The sequence below is a fragment of the Stenella coeruleoalba genome, assembly GCF_951394435.1.
Source record: "Stenella coeruleoalba genome assembly, chromosome: X".
NCBI lineage: Eukaryota > Metazoa > Chordata > Mammalia > Artiodactyla > Delphinidae > Stenella > Stenella coeruleoalba.
Window position 1 is genome coordinate 54248262 of NC_137152.1, and position 16818 is coordinate 54265079.

General features: G+C 38.4%; 1 protein-coding gene and 1 pseudogene across 4 annotated transcripts in view; one reads left to right on the forward strand and one right to left on the reverse strand.

Moving 5' to 3' along the window:
* Window positions 1-16818, forward strand: part of EDA (ectodysplasin A) — a 371558-nt gene that overhangs the window by 329041 nt on the left and 25699 nt on the right. Inside the window, exon 3 of one of the 3 annotated variants that reach the window (XM_079910470.1) lies at window positions 7014-7090. The exons of the other annotated variants lie outside the window; for them this stretch is intronic. Coding sequence (XP_079766596.1) covers window positions 7014-7051 — 38 coding nt within the window. The 3' untranslated portion in view covers window positions 7052-7090. Of the gene's footprint in view, window positions 1-7013; window positions 7091-16818 lie in introns of those variants that run through there. 3 annotated transcript variants of the gene reach the window in all.
* LOC307180289 (general transcription factor IIF subunit 2-like) lies at window positions 15800-16542 on the reverse strand (annotated as a pseudogene). Its single transcript has one exon. The product of its transcript is annotated as a general transcription factor IIF subunit 2-like (transcript).

Here is a 16818-nt window from a genome sequence, read left to right on the forward strand (position 1 = left end):
AACAAGATGGACTTACTTGATATTTATAGGACATTCCATCCAAAAACAACAGAATACACATTCTTCTCAAGTGCTCAGGGAATGTTCTCCAGGTTAGATCATATCTTGGGTCACAAATCGAGCCTTCATTAATTTAGGAAAACTGAAATCATATCAAGTATCTTTTCTGACCACAATGCTATAAGACTAGATATCAATTACAGGAAAATCTGTAAAAAATACAAACACATGGAGGCTCAACAATACACTACTGAATAACCAAGAGATCACTGAACAAATCAAAGAGGAAATCACAAAATACCTAGAAACAAATGACAATGCAAACACGACGACCCAAAACCTATGGGATGCAGCAAAAGCAGTTCTAAGAGGGAAGTTTATAACCATACAATCCTACCTTAAGAAACAAGAAACATCTCAAATAAACAACCTAACCTTACACCTAAAGCAATTAGAGAAAGAAGAACAAAGGAAACCCCAAAGTTAGTAGAAGGAAAGAAATCATAAAGATCACATCAGAAATAAATGAGAAAGAAATGAAGGAAACGAAAGCAAAGATCAGTAAAACTAAATGCTAGTTCTTCGAGAAGATAAACAAGATTGATAAACGATTAGCCAGAGTCATTAAGAATAAAAGGGAGAAGACTCAAATCAATAGAATTAGAAATGAAAAAGAAGTAACAACTGTTACTGCAGAAATACAAAGGATCATGAGAGATTATTACAAGCAACTATATGCCAATAAAATGGACAACCTGAAAGAAATGGACAAATTCTTAGAAATGCACAACCTTCTGAGACTGAACCAGGAAGAAATAGCAATATGAGCAGGCCAATCACAAGCACTGAAATTGAAACTGTGATTAAAAATCTTCCAACAAACAAAAGCCCAGGACCACATGGCTTCACAGGCGAATTCTATCAAACGTTTAGAGAAGAGCTAACACCTATCCTTCTCAAACTCTTGCAAAATATAGCAGAGGTAGGACACTCCCAAACTCATTCTGCGAGGCCACCATCACCTTGATACCAACACCAGACAAGGATGTCACAAAGAAAGAAAACTACAGGCCAATATCACTGATGAACATACATGCAAAAATCCTCAACAAAATACTAACAAACAGAATCCAACATCACATTAAAAGGATCCTACACCATGATCAAGTGGGGTTTATCCCAGGAATGCAACGATTCTTCAATATACACAAATCAATTAATGTGATAAACCATATTAACAAATTGAAGGAGAAAAACCATATGATCATCTCAATAGATGCAGAGAAAGCTTTTGACAAAATTCAACACCCATTTATGATAAAAACCCTGCATAGAGTAGGGTTAGAGGGGACTTTCCTCAACATAATAAAGGCCATATATGACAAACCCACAGCCAACATCATGCTCAATGGTGAAAAACTGAAACCATTTCCACTAAGATCAGGGCAAGACAAGGTTGCCCACTCTCACCACTCTTATTCAACATAGTTCTGGAAGTTTTAGCCACAGCAATCAGAGAAGAAAAGGAAATAAAAGAATCCAAATCGGAAAAGAAGAAGTAAAGCTGTCACTGTTTGCAGATGACATGATACTATTCATAGAGAATCCTAAAGATGCCACCAGAAAACTACTAGAGCTAATCAATGAATTTTGTTAAGTAGCGGGATACAAAAGTAATGCACAGAAATCTCTTGCATTCCTATGCACTAATGATGAAAAATCTGAAAGTGAATTTAAGAAAACACTCCCATTTACCATTGCAACAAAAAGAATAAAATACCTAGGAATAAACCTACCTAAGGAGACAAAAGACCTGTATGCAGAAAATTATAACACACTGATTAAAGAAATTAAAGATGATACAAATAGATGGAGAGATATACCATTTTCTTGGATTGGAAGAATCAACATTGTGAAAATGACTCTACTACCCAAAGCAATCTACAGATTCAATGCAATCCCTATCAAACTACCACTGGCATGTTTCACAGAAGTACAACTAGAAAATCTCACAACTTGTATGGAAACACAAAAGACCCCGAATAGCCAAAGCAATGTTCAGAAAGAAAAACGGAGCTGTAGGAATCAGGCTTCCTGACTTCAGACTATACTACAAAGCTACAGTTATCAAGACAGTATGGTACAAAAACCAAAATATATATCAATGGAACAGGATAGAAAGCTCAGAGATAAACCAACGCACATATGGTCACCTTATCTTTGATAAAGGATGCAGGAATATACAGTGGAGAAAAGACAGCCACTTCAATACGTGGTGCTGGGAAAACTGGACAGCTACATGTAAAAGAATGAAATTATAAAACTCCCTAACACCATACACAAAAATAAACTCAGAATGGATTAAAGACCTAAATATAAGGCCAGACACTATCAAACTCTTAGAGAAAAACATAGGCAGAACACTCTGACAGAAATCACAGCAAGATCCTTTTTGACCCACCTCCTAGAGAAATGGAAATAAAAACAAAAATAAACAAATGGGACCTAATGAAACTTCAAAGCTTTTGCACAGCAAAGGAAACCATAAAGAAGACGAAAAGACAACCCTCTGAATGGAAGAAAATATTTGCAAATGAAGCAGCTGACAAAGGATTAATCTCCCAAATTTATAAGCAGCTCATGCAGCTCAATATCAAAAAAACAAACAACCCAATCGAAAAATGGGCAGAAGACCTAAATAGACGTTTCTCCAAAGAAAATATACAGCTTGCCAAGAAGCACATGAAAGAATGCTCAACATCGTTAATCATTAGAGAAATGCAAATCAAAACTACAATGAGATATCATCTCACACTGGTCAGAATGACCATAATCAAAAAATCTACAAACAGTAAATGCTGGAGAGGGTGTGGAGAAAAGGGAACCCTCTTGCACTGTTGGTGGGAATGTAAATTGATACAGCCACTACGGAGAACAGTATGGAGTTTCCTTAAAAAACTAAAAATAGAACTACCATACTCCCCAGCAATCCCACTACTGGACATATACCCAGAGAAAATCATAATTCAAAAAGAGTCATGTACCAAAATGTTCATGGCAGCTCTATTTACAATAGCCAGGACGTGGAAGCAACCTAAGTGTCCATCAACAGATGAATGGATAAAGAAGAGGTGGCACATATATACAATGGAATATTACTCAGCCATAAAAGGAAACAAAATTGAGTTATTTGTAGTGAGGTGGATGGACCTAGAGTCTGTCATACAGAGTGAAGTAAGTCAGAAAGAGAAAAGTAAATACCATATGTTGACACATATATATGGAATCTTAAAAAAAGAAGGAAAAAAATGGTTATGAAGAACCTAGAGGCAAGGTGGAGATAAAGACGCAGACCTACTAGAGAATGGACTTATGGATACGGCTGGGGGAAGGGAAAGCTGGGACAAAGTGAGAGAGTGGCATGGACTTATATATACTACCAAATGTAAAATAGATAGCTAGTGGGAAGCAGCCGCATAGCACAGGGAGATCAGCTTGGTGGTTTGTGATCACCTAGAGGAGTGGAATAGGGAAAGTGGAAGGGAGGGAGATGCAAGACGTGAGAGATGTGGGGACATATGTATATGTATAAATGATTCACTTTGTTATAAAACAAAGTAACACACCATTGTAAAGCAGTTATACTCCAATAAAGATGTTTTTTACAAAAAATAAGAATAGAAATCTTTCCCAAAAAAAGTGTGTTTCAGTTACAGTTGTGTGTTAAAAAGTGAAGGCGTGCCAGTTATTCTGCAAATATGAATTGATGGTGATACATACTGAAATTATATTTATTTCTCCAACTCCTCAATTAGTCATCTTGGCTGGCAACTAGCCCTCCTCCAAAGATCAATTTAAGCTCATCTCTACCATAAAGCAAACCTTCCCAGAGAAAACCTCCCAGACTTCATTTCTCATGCTCCTTGAGCCAATCCATCTCCTTCTTCCTTCCACATATCTCTCATCTTTCCCTCTAAAGGCAATGACATTGGTACCTGAAATGAAAATACACAGAAAACAGGTAAGAAGAGATCAATAGAGTTTTTTCTAAGTTAGTGTGTTGGGTAAGCTGTTACAAAAAAACTGAGACTATATATCAGTTGTCCCTCAGCAAGTGCTACAAACCAGGAGTAGCTGTAAATGTTTTAAATGAAAGCTATTGTACATTTTTTTCCACCACGGAGAAAAACCACCCAATGACATCTTAGGGAATAAAAGGAGTTAGGCCCAAATCAAGATATTATAGCACTGATACTTCCCTTGCTCTATAAACCTGCAAAGTAAACAAAGAGAAGGAATACTTCTCAATACAGTTAATGAAATTGGTATAACCTTGATAACAAACCCTTCCAAAAAGCAGCACCAAAAAGAAAACTAAAGTTGTCTCACATAAAAAAATCCTAAATAAACTACTACCAAATCAAACCCTGCAAAATATTTAAAGTATAACATGTCATGACCAAGTAGGGTTTGTCTTAGGAAAGCAAAGATGGTTCAATAATAGGAAATCTCTTAATATCACATTACATCATTGGCTCAAAGGATATGTTATATGATCAGTTCAGATAGATTTGATAAAAATTTAACACCGTTTTCTGATAATTCTTAGTAAACTAGGAATAAAATAAAATAAAGGGGTATTATTTAATATGATAAAGAATTTCTTGTGCTTTATAAGAAATAGCATAGTACTTACTGGCAAATATATTAGAGACTTTCCTGCCAAAATCAAATCAAATCAAAGATGCTCACTATAACTTCTGATGTTCAAATTATTCTTTTTTTTAATTCTCTTTTTAAAATTAATTTATTTATGTATTTGGCCACACCACACAGCTTTGGATTCTTAGTTCCCCAACTAGGGATTGCACCCGGGCCCCCTGCAGTAGAAGCATGGAATCCTAACCACTGGACCGCCAGGGAATTCCCTTCAACATTATTCTTGAAGTGGTAGCCAATGCAATGAGGCAAGAAACTGAAATAAGAAGTGTTAACTATTGAGCAATTATACAAGCTATCATTATTTTTACAGATATGATTCTATAGCTAGAAAACCCAAGATAGTTGATCGAAAAGATAAGACAAATTTGAGAGATCACCAAGGTGGCCAGGTCTTATATTGTCTGTTTCATGTAGTACAAATATAGTGTTAAACATCTTGTGTTCAAACAACATTTATGAGTTGAATATAATTGAAAGAATTAACTGAAAAGAAAAGAACTTTCTACAGGAAGCTGAATCCTTCAACACCATTTCATAATGTTGCTGTGCCTTAGGATTTTCACTCTGAACACTAATTTTTTTAGATTAAAGTCTTGGTTATTTGAGCTTTCTGTTTTCTTGGTTTGGGGATGAATTAAATTTATATGCTTATGAAATTTTGCAACGAACTTATATTTATTGTGTGCCTAAAGAATGTCTTGTACATGTTATTTATGTTATCTTTTATAATCCTTAAAACTCTCTAAGGTAAGTAGTAGTATCCCCATTTTACAAATGAGGGTGCACTCAGAGGGATGAAGCAATTTTCTCTGTGTCATTACAGCACTTAGTAAGTGGTGGAGCTGGAGCTTGAATGCAATTCTGTGGCTTACAATAATGTATCCAATATCCCTGCAAAGGAAAATGTATTTCCTGGAATAAAGTTCTGCAGAATACAATGTGTAGAACATGGCATGCACAATTGGGGTGGCAATACTGAAAATAGAAAAGCAAGCTCACATTTTCCATGTTGAAGGATAACCTCAGGTGAAGCCAGATAGGTATACCCTTTTTGGGAAAAAAATAAAATTGAATTGGCTCTTCCTAAATTAAAGTATTGAGCAGCACTTCCATCCTAGGGCAGGTACTAATGTAAATGACCAGAGAGTGTACACAAACTGAGCATTGGAAGTTCCCAGTTTGTCCTGTTATAAGAAGAATCCAATGTGACTCAGGTTGAGCCTTGTCTCTGATTAAAGGGACAGTATATGCACAGCAGGACAGCATCTAGCCATCTCGGACTATTCTGGGACACAGTCAAGAGCCATGTTGCATACGTGTGGTTCTCAATGTAACTGCTATGTGTGGTTTGGCTGGTCAGCTGTCATGGCTGCACTCCTCCCCAGTGAAAGGGAACCAGAGGACCACCCACCCACCCTTAGCAACGCTGACAAAATTACTTCTGGGGATAGCACATGGCACCAGCCATCTGGGCCCATTGATGAGGTTGACCTGCCCACAGGAGGATAGGATAGCTCTGATGATTTATGTCATGCCACCAGATCAGATTCTCTCTCATTCCTCTGCTTTGCCAAACGAAAAGGTTAGGATGATAAATTGTCAGTATAACCTTTAACATGTTTAATGAGTTAACACATCTCAACTGCTAAAGCAATCCATATGATTCATGTGCATACTGCATACAACAATTTCTTGCATTTTCTTAGCACCTCACACTTTCAAAAATTTGATTCTGTTTCTATCTCATTTATCCCCAGAGCTGAAGGTTGAATGCCCCAGATTTCAAGCCCAAGTGAAGAGGAGAATGGTGCTACCGTTAACAGAAATGAAGGAAATGGCACTCAAGGCTTTACCTAGAGCACTGATTCTCAAGCTTGGCCACACATTAGAATCACCCCAGGCGCTTTTCAAAATTCTCATGTCCGTGTCCAGCTCCAAACCAGTTGCATCAGAATCTCTAGGGGTGGGGTCCAGGCATTGAGAGTTTTTGAAGTTTCCCAGGTGATTTCAATGTACAGCCAGATTTGAGAACCACTAACTTAGAAGATGAGTTCAATCTGAAGCATGTGAGTTCCAAGAAACAGGAATGTGTTCAAGAGGCAATGTCACAATGGTAGTTGGAGACATGGGCTGTGATTTAGGAAGTATGATTCTCCATAAGTGTTGAAGCCCTGGAAATAAATATACTCATGAGAGAGTATATAAGTAGAGAAAAGCAAGAGCCTGAAGGCTAACCTTTGCTATTCATAGTAAGATTTCTCTGTTAACCTAGTTTAAAAATTTTTTTTCAGCCATGTGGTTTCAAAATGAAAAAGACATACTTGACTAATAGAGGCCTTTGTGTAAGGAACTGTGCATGTATCCAAAGGTAACTAAGGGTGTAATGTATTTAGACATTAAAAAAACTTTAATTGAAGCTCTGCAGCAAAGGTTATCATGCTTTAAGTTGTGTCACCATGCACCATGCAATTAGAGGGGCCATCCTATGAAGAGGGCTTGAATGCAGGGATAAAGGGTAATGACAAGCACACATCTTACTTGGTTGGGAAGCATAAACAGTAGAGTTTCTATAATAGCTATTTCTGGTTTCATTTAACATTTTAATATATGGTCTGAATGAGAGTTTGCAGTGATATGTCTAAGTTCTTAGATGATGAATCATTTAGTCCAAACACCCATTCAAAGCTCTGCTACTTACTGGCTGTGTGACCCCTGACAAGTTACTTAACCTCTCCTGTCCTGTTTCCTCGGCTCTAAAATAATGAAATTGGACATAAACGTCTCAGCTAGAAATTCTATAGCTTAGCTTAACTCGGCTCCCCTCTCTGTATCTACAAAGAAAACAACACATAATCAAGTTCTTTAGTTGATTAGAGCAATGTTAGAGCGTGACAATTATGGGGTCAAGGATCAGAGAAAGCAATTGTTAGAATTATTCACTATACAGAGTTCATTGTAACCAGATTGGCAAAGCACTGTTTCTGCCAGCCATCTGCTGGATCATAAAAATAGCTTTGTTATACAGGACCATACTTTATAATTGGATTTAACCTGTATCACAGATTTCTTCAACAATAAATTTATAAATCTCTTATACAGCATTTTAGAGCTGAGGTTCACAGGATTTTAGAGTAAGAGGTCACCTAGTCCATTCCTATATTTGGCAGAAGGAGAGAGAAATGCAAACAGGTGAAGTGCTTTGCCCAATGTCAGACAGCAAATAAGTCATGGAGCTATATCTCCAGGCAACTAGTCCAGTTCTCTTCTTACACTCAGTTCCCAAAGCAGTCAGAAATATAGCCATTTGTGTCCTCAGGCCCGACCTATTTTGAAGCTGTTTGGTACGCCTGTCAGGCACAGATGTGGCTTGATAATAATGGTGATGAGAAATGAATGTGATGATTATAGCTATTTCTTGAGTACCTATACATTCCAGGCATTGTGCTAAGTACTGTGCATTATCTCACTTAATCCTCCTGACATTTCTTTTGAGGTAGATATAATTGTCCCAGTTTTCATAAATGAAAAAATTCAAAGAAGTGAAGTAACTTGCCCAAGATCACACAGGCATTGAATGTTAGAACTAGAATTCCAGCCCAGTTATGAAAGAATAACAAAGCTCAAGCTCTTTCCACAATTTTAGTATTTACCAAACAGTATAATCCAGAACATTAATTCAACAAGAGATAGATAGGTCTTTTTCGAAAAACGTTCTCTGGCCAAATAGGTTTGGGAAATGCTGCATTTCATATTGCATTCTGGAGAGTCACATTTCTCGTTCGTGTATTAAAAGATTTGAGAAGTCTTCAGTGAAGAAATCTGTTTATTGTTCCTTAACCCTATTTTTTCCCAAACTCTTTTTGATCAAAGCATCCTTTTCCTGAGGACATCTGTTAATGTCACACCGGACCCTGGTACTGTCTGGAACGTAGTGTAAAAACACTGCACTAGACGACACAATCCATTCCATTTATCTTTACAATCCTCCTCACAGACTGCTGCTCTTGGACCTGGCATTTTCATCCTAACCATGAAAGTGACAAAGACTTGATGTCGCAAAATATTTCTTTACCAAAAACATACGTTTGTCACTTTGGGAACATCTCTGGTGACATGAAGGAATCTATACTTTATGGAACTTTGAGAGACCATTAGGCGTCTAAAATGTCAGCAGTTAGTGTGACTGTTTTAGTGTTGCCTGAACCACAGTAATATTTTGATATTCTTGACAATATTTTTGAGTCTTTCCCAAACCAAACCAGAACTGAGCCAGAAAAGTTTCACAGCTGATCATAACTTAACTCATGGAGTCAATTGCATTGTGGAGCCTGAGGCCTCAAGCATGAGCCTCTGCTGCAAAGGCTAGAGAGGAAATCCTTGGATGAAGAATGCAAGCCTTCTCACATCGGAAATACTTTAGAGATTGGGATGTGATGGGGTGGGGTGGGAATCAATTTGCACAGCCCTACCTTTTCTTGGCTTTTTGTCATGCTTAGAGCAGATGTTGGAACTGTAATCTGGGCTCTGAACATGGGCATTCCATGTGGTGCTCATTCAAAATTCTCACTCTTCTTTGAAGCTAATGGCTTCCATCTTCTTCAAATGTATTGAACTTGCCACATGTATTTGTGCATTCTCTCTGTTTACAATTCTTATGGCGTGAGATAGAACATGAAGTAAGCTCTTAAGGTTATAAGATTTGAAGATACAGAGTATGTTGAAGGTTGTTTTTCTTTTTTTTTTCTTAATAAAAATTACCAATCCTCATCTGCCAGCCATTGTCCTTACTTTCCTCCTTATTGCTTATCACTGTAGAAATCTTGGCCATGTCCAGTTCTCTGGTGTAGCTCTCTATATAAAGGGAGGGAAGCATGAAAGTGGGGAGCCTACTACCTATATAACGAAAGAACAAATTAAATTAACGTTTATTGAGTACCTACTATGAGCACATCACTTTCACTTATTTAGTCTGCAAAACAACTCTGTAAATTGACTGGCAATTTTTGATGCTGTTATTGGTATTCTTAGCATGACTATGATTCAGTAGAAAGTACAATGAACTTGGAGTCAGAAGAATCTTTGTCCACTTCCTTCAGTTGTTCATTTATTCATTCAACAAACATTGTACTGAGCACTTACTATAAAAGATATGCTTTACGTGCTGGAGATACAGAGATGAATAAGGCATAGCCCTTGCCCTCAAGGAGTTAAAAATTTAGTAAATTGAACAATCACATAATCAGAAAATTATAATTTGATGGGTGCAATAGTTTATTAGGGGAACACAAAGGAATTGTGGCCTGAGCTGAGTCTTAAAGAATGAGTAGGCACTGAGAAAAAGATGGACTGAAGAAGGGCACTTCAGGCAGAGGGTATGGCATGAAGGAAGGTACAGAGGCAAGAGGTGTATGGAAGAGGGTAGGGAGGGGGCATAGTGGATATAGAGCCAGGGCTTAGAGGTCTATGTTGAACTATATGCAGTTTGGTGTTGCTTTTAAACTAGTGGATGTTTTATAAATTTATTTTCATAGTTAATAGACTATGTTTTAGAGCAGTTTTAGGTTTATAGGAAAATTGAGCAGAAATAGTCCCCATATACTCTCTCTCCCCCAACCCTTTGCAACCACTTATCTTTTTACTGTCTCCACAGTTTTGCCTTTTCCAGAATGTCACACAGTTGGAATCATGCAGTATGTAGCCTTCACAGACTGGCCTCTTTTACTTAGCAATATGCATTTAAAGTTCCTCCATGTCCTTGTGTGGTTTGATAGCTTATTTCTTTTGACTGCTGAATAATATTCCATTGTACGATGGACCAGTTTGTTTATCCATTCACCTATTTTTTTCTTTTTATTAAATTTATATATTTATTTTTGGCTGTGTTGGGTCTTCGTTTCTGTGCGAGGGCTTTCTCCAGTCGTGGCGAGCGTGGGCCACTCTTCATCGCGGTGCGTGGGCCTCTCACTGTCGCGGCCCCCCCGTTGCGGAGCACAGGCTCCAGACGCGCACGCTCAGTAGCTGTGGCTCATGGGCCTAGTTGCTCCACGACATGTGGGATCCTCCCAGACCAGGGCTCGAACCCGTGTCCCCTGCATTGGCAGGCAGATTCTCAACCACTGCGCCACCGGGGAAGCCCCTATCCATTCACCTATTGAATGATATTTTAATTGCTTCCCATTTTTGGCAATCATGAATAAAGCTGCTATAAACATTCATATGCAGGTTTTTGTTTGAATATAAGTTTTCAACAAATTTGGGCAAACCTAGGAGTATGATTACTGGATTGTATGGTTAGACTATTTTTAGCTTTGTAAGAAACTGCCAAACTTTCTTTCAATGTGCCTATACTATTTTGCATTCCCACCCACAATGAATGAGAGTTCCTGTTGCCCTGCATCCTTGCCAGCAATTAGTGTTGTCAGTATTTTGGATTTTAGCGATTCTAGTAGGTGTGTAGTGCTAGCTCATGCTTAATTTGCATTTCCCTAATGACATATGATGTTGAGCATCATATGCTTATTTTTAATCTATATATCTTCTTTGGTGAGGTGTCTGTTTCAATCTTTTGCCCATTTCTTAATTGGATTATTCATTTTCTGATTGTTGAGTTTTAAGTCTTCTTTTTATATACTGGATACCAGTCCTTTACCAGATATGTGTTTTGCAAATAATCTCTCCCAGTCTGTGGCTTGTGTTTTCATTTACTTAACAGTATCTTTCTCAGAGCAGAATTGTTTAATTTTAATGAAGTCCAGGATTAACAATTTTTTTCTTTCATGGATTGTGCTTTGGGAGCTTTACCTGAAAATCTACTGCCAAACCCAAGGTCAGGTAGATTTTTTTCATATGTTATTTTCTAGGAGGTTTTTTGTTTTGTTTTGTGTTTTGTTTCAAGAATAAGGAACTTTGGCTTTTTCATTCCTTTTGAGAGTTTCTGTAGTTGACTACTTTTTTCCTGCTATGCCATTCACTTTGAATCTGTATTACCTCAATTCCTCAGAGAGAAAAAGGACAGGGAGTCCTCATTTAGAAAACATTTCCTAATTTTTTTTTTTTTTTTTTTGCGGTACTCGGGCCTCTCACTGTTGTAGCCTCTCCCATTGTGGAGCAAAGGCTTCGGACACACAGGCTCAGTAGTCATGGCTCACGGGCCTAGCCGCTCCACGGCATGTGGAATCTTCCCGGACCGGGGCACGAACCCATGTCCCCTGCATCGGCAGGCAGACTTTCAACCACTGCAGCACCAGGGAAGCCCCATTTCCTAATTTTACATTTTAAAAGTTAATATTTAAAAATAAAAACCTTCTTCAACCCCAACCCCTAAGCCCATCATGAGTAATCTGGTTTAATACAAGTTAAGTCTATAAATAAATGTGTTCTTTTTCCTCAAAAATCACTTAAACAACTATACAAGAATTACTGTTTTAATAAAATTAGAAATGAAAAAGGACAAGTTAAAACAGACACCGCAGAAATACAAAGCACCCTAAGAGACTACTACAAGCAACTCTATGCTGATAAAATGGACAACCTGGAAGAAATGGACAAATTCTTAGAAAGGCATAACCTTCCAAGACTGAATCAGGAAGAAATAGAAAATATGAACAGACCAATCACAAGTAATGAAATTGAAACTGTGATTAAAAATCTTCAAACAAGGTCTTCCCTGGTGGCGCAGTGGTTGAGTGTCCGCCTGCCGATGCAGGGGACACAGGTTCGTGCCCCGCTCTGGGAGGATCCTGCATGCCATGGAGCAGCTGGGCCCATGAGCCATGGCTACTGAGCCTGCACATCCAGAGCCTGTGCTCCACATCAGGAGAGGCCACAACAGTGAGAGGCCCATGTACCGCAAAAAAAAAAAAAAAAAAATCTTCCAACAAACAAAACTCCAGGACCAGAGGTTTCACAGGTGAATTCTATCAAACATTTAGAGAAGAGATGCAATCTTTGGGACTTCCCTGGTGGCGCAGTGGTTAAGAATCTGCCTGCTAAAGAAGGAGACACGGGTTCGAGCCCTGGTTCAGGAAGATCCCACATGCCGCGGAGCAACTTAGCCCGTGCACCACAACAACTACTGAGCCTGTGCTCTACAGCACACAAGCCACAACTACTGAGCCCGTGTGCCACAACTACTGAAGCCCACGTGCCTAGAGCCTGTGCTCCGCAACAAGAGAAGCCACCCCAATGAGAAGCCCGCACACTACAGTGAAGAGCAGCTCCCGCTTGCCTCAACTAGAGAAAGCCCGCAAGCAGAAATGAAGACCCAACGCAGGTAAAAATAAATAAATCTATTAAGGAAAAAAAACATTTAGAGAAGAGCTAACACCCATCCTTCTCAAACTCTTCCAAAAATTTGCAGAGGAAGGAAAACTCCCAAACTCATTCTGTGAGACCATCATCACACTGATACCAAAAGCAGACAGAGATACTACAAAAAAAGAAAATTACAGACCAATATCACTGATGAATATAGATACAAAAATCCTCAACAAAATACTAGCAAACAGAAACCAACAACACATTAAAAGGATCATACACCAAGATCAAGTGGGATTTATCTCAGAGATGCAAGGATTCTTCAATATATGCAAATCAATCAGTGTGATACACCATATTAACAAACTGAAGGAGAAAAACCATATGATCATCTCAATAGATGCAGAAAAAGCTTTTGACAAAATTCAACACCCATTTATGATAAAAACTCTCCAGAAAGTGGGCATAGAGGGAACCTACCTCAACATAATAAAGGCCATATATGACAAACCCACAGCAAACATCATTCTCAATGGTGAAAAACTGAAAGCATTTCCTCTAAGATCAGGAACAAGACAAGGACATCAACTCTCACCACTATTATTCAACATAGTTTTGGAAGTCCTATCCACGGCAATCAGAGAAGAGAAAGAAAGGAAAGGAATACAAACTGGAAAAGAAGAAGTAAAACTGTCGCTGTTTGCAGATGACATGATACTATACATAGAGAATCCTAAAGATGCCACCAGAAAACTACTAGAGGTAATCAATGAATTTGATAAAGTTGCAGGATACAAAATTAATGCACAGAAATCTCTTGCATTCCTATACACTAATGATGAAACATCTGCAAGAGAAATTAAGGAAACTCTCCCATTTACCATTGCAATAAAAAAATAAAATACCTAGGAATAAACCTACCTAAGGAGACAAAAGACCTGTATGCAGAAAACTATAACACACTGATGAAAGAAATTAAAGATGATACAAACAGATGGAGAGATATACCATGTTCCTCTACTGGAAGAATAAATATTGTAAATGACTATACTACCCAGAGCAATATACAGATTCAATGCAATCCCTATCAAATTACCAATGGCAGTTTTTATAGAACTAGAACAAAAAATCTTAAAATTTGTATGGAGAAACAGAAGACCCCAAATAGCCAAAGCAGTCCTGAAGGAAAATAACGGAGCTGAAGGAATCAGACTCCCTGGCTTCAGAGCATACTACAAAACTACAGCAAACAAGACAATATGGTACTGGCACAAAAACAGAAATATAGATCAATGGAACAAGATAGAAAGCCCAGAGATAAACCCACGCACCTGTGGTCAACTAATCTATGACAAAGGAGGCAAGGATATACAATGGAGAAAAGACAGTCTCTTCAATAAGTGGTGCTGGGAAAACTGGACAGCTACATGTAAAAGAATGAAATTAGAACACTCCCTAACATCATACACAAAAATAAACTCAAAATGGATTAGAGACTTAAATGTAAGTCCGGGCACTATAAAACTCTTAGAGGAAAACATAGGAAGAACACTCTTTGACATAAATCACAGTAAGATATTTTTTGATCCACCTCCTAGAGTAATGGAAGTAAAAACAAAAATAAACAAATGGGACCTAATGAAACTTAAAAGCTTTTGCACAGCAAAGGAAACCATAAACAAGATGAAAAGACAACTCTCAGAATGGGAGAAAATATTTGCAAATGAATCATTGGATAAAGGATTTAATCTCCAGGATATATAATCAGCTCCTGCCGCTCAATATTAAAAAAAAACAAACAACCCAATCCAAAAATGGGCAGAAGACCTGAATAGACATGTCTCCAAAGAAGACATACAGATGGCCAAGAAGCACATGAAAAGCTGCTCAACATCACTAATTATTAGAGAAATGCAAATCAAAACTACAATGAGGTATCACCTCACACCAGTTAGAATGGGCATCATCAGAAAATCTACAAAGAACAAATGCTGCAGAGGGTGTGGAGAAAAGAGAGCCCTCTTGCACTGTTGGTCGGAATGTAAACTGATACAGCCACTATGGAGAACAGTATGGAGGTTCCTTAAAAAACTAATAATAGAACTGTCATACAGCCCAGCAATCCCACTACTGGGCATATACCCAGAGAAAACCATAATTCAAAAAGGCACATGCACCCCAATGTTCATTGCAGCACTATTTACAATAGCCAGGTCGTGGAAGCAACCTAAATGCCCATCGACAGATGAATGGATAAAGAAGATGTGGTACATATATACAATGGAATATTACTCAGCCATACAAAGGAACGAAATTGGGTCATTTGTAGAGACATGGATGCATCTAGAGACTCTCTTACAGAGTGAAGTAAGTCAGAAAGAGAAAAACAAATATCGTATATTAACGCATATATGTGGAACCTAGAAAATGGTACAGATGAACCGGTTTCCAGAGCAGAAATTGAGACACAGTAGTAGAGAAAAAACACATGGACACCAAGGGGGGAAAGCAGCATGGGGTGAGGGTGGCAGTTGATGAATTGGGAGATTGGGTTTGACGTGTATACACTGAGGTGTATAAAATGGATGACTAATAAGAACCTGCTGTATAAAAAAATAAAATTTAATTTAAAAAATAATAAAATTTCATTTCAACTGTTAAAAAGAAAAAGAAGTATTGTTTTAAAAATTTACCTAGAGAAATTAAAGTACCATTCATTTTCCCCCTGTAACAGATGGTGCTCAAGGATTCACGTATCAAGGCCATTTGCTTATCTCATCACACTTTAGTTGTTCTGTTAGCAGGCAGGCTTTGAATGTGCTTAATCATTCTTTTCTCCTCCTTGATAATGTCTGTACTCTGGCTTCAGCTCTCATGTGTTTTTGTGGAGCCCTTTTACATTTTGAATACCAATTTCTTTTAAGATTTCCTTCAGGTACGACACAGGCTGTTTTGTGATGTCCACCAAGTCCTTAAGATTATAATATTGATGTTTCTCAAAAGCTGAAAACAGCATGTCTAAAATGTGTTATCAGCTCGAGCTCGTTTTCCATCTTTCTTTTTCCTTTCATATTCAATATTGTACTGATGATTAACAACAGGTTTGTAATTGGTTGTCACAGCTTTGTTCAGTTGCTGTAATAGCCTTACAGGTTTGGAAGATTCTTCTATTTGTAATCTCTTTAATCTCATGTACTTTTCACTGGCAGTGGGTCAACATTCAACTCTTTGTACCACTATTCCTTCCAGTGAAAGCTTATCCGATGAGCTCTTATTAGACACTGTTAATGCCTGTCCCCCAACACTTTGCAAGACAAATATATGTACTCTAGGAGCACTGCCTGAAGCTGATTTTCCGCCAATATCATGAATATTTGCAAGGGCCTCATTCAAAGTAAATGACACCTCCATCCTTCCTTGATTTTTGGCAATCCACAGTTTCCCAACTTCACCTCTTCCAGGACCTTTAGCCCATTGCTGTGACAAATATTTAGGAACCTTCACCAGCCACACTCTGGTGTTCTGTTTGGCGCCGGTCAGGCTGAGTTCCCCTCTTTCCTCCATGGGTCTGTCACCAACGGAGGCGTGCAGGCCACAGCAGCGGCCCCAGGAGCTGGGGGGCTACGGGGCAAGGGACCAGAGCACAGGGCAAGCCCTGGCCGGGAGCTGATTGTGAAGAGCCGGGGTCCACCTGCTCAGATGCTGGGAGCCCGGGGGCCTTCTAGGAATTTTAGAGTTTTCTGTTTTACATTGAGTTCTGTGATCCATTTTGAGTTTATTTTTGTGGAAGTTATAAGGACAGTGTCTAGATTCTTTTTTGCATGGGCATGTCCACTTGTT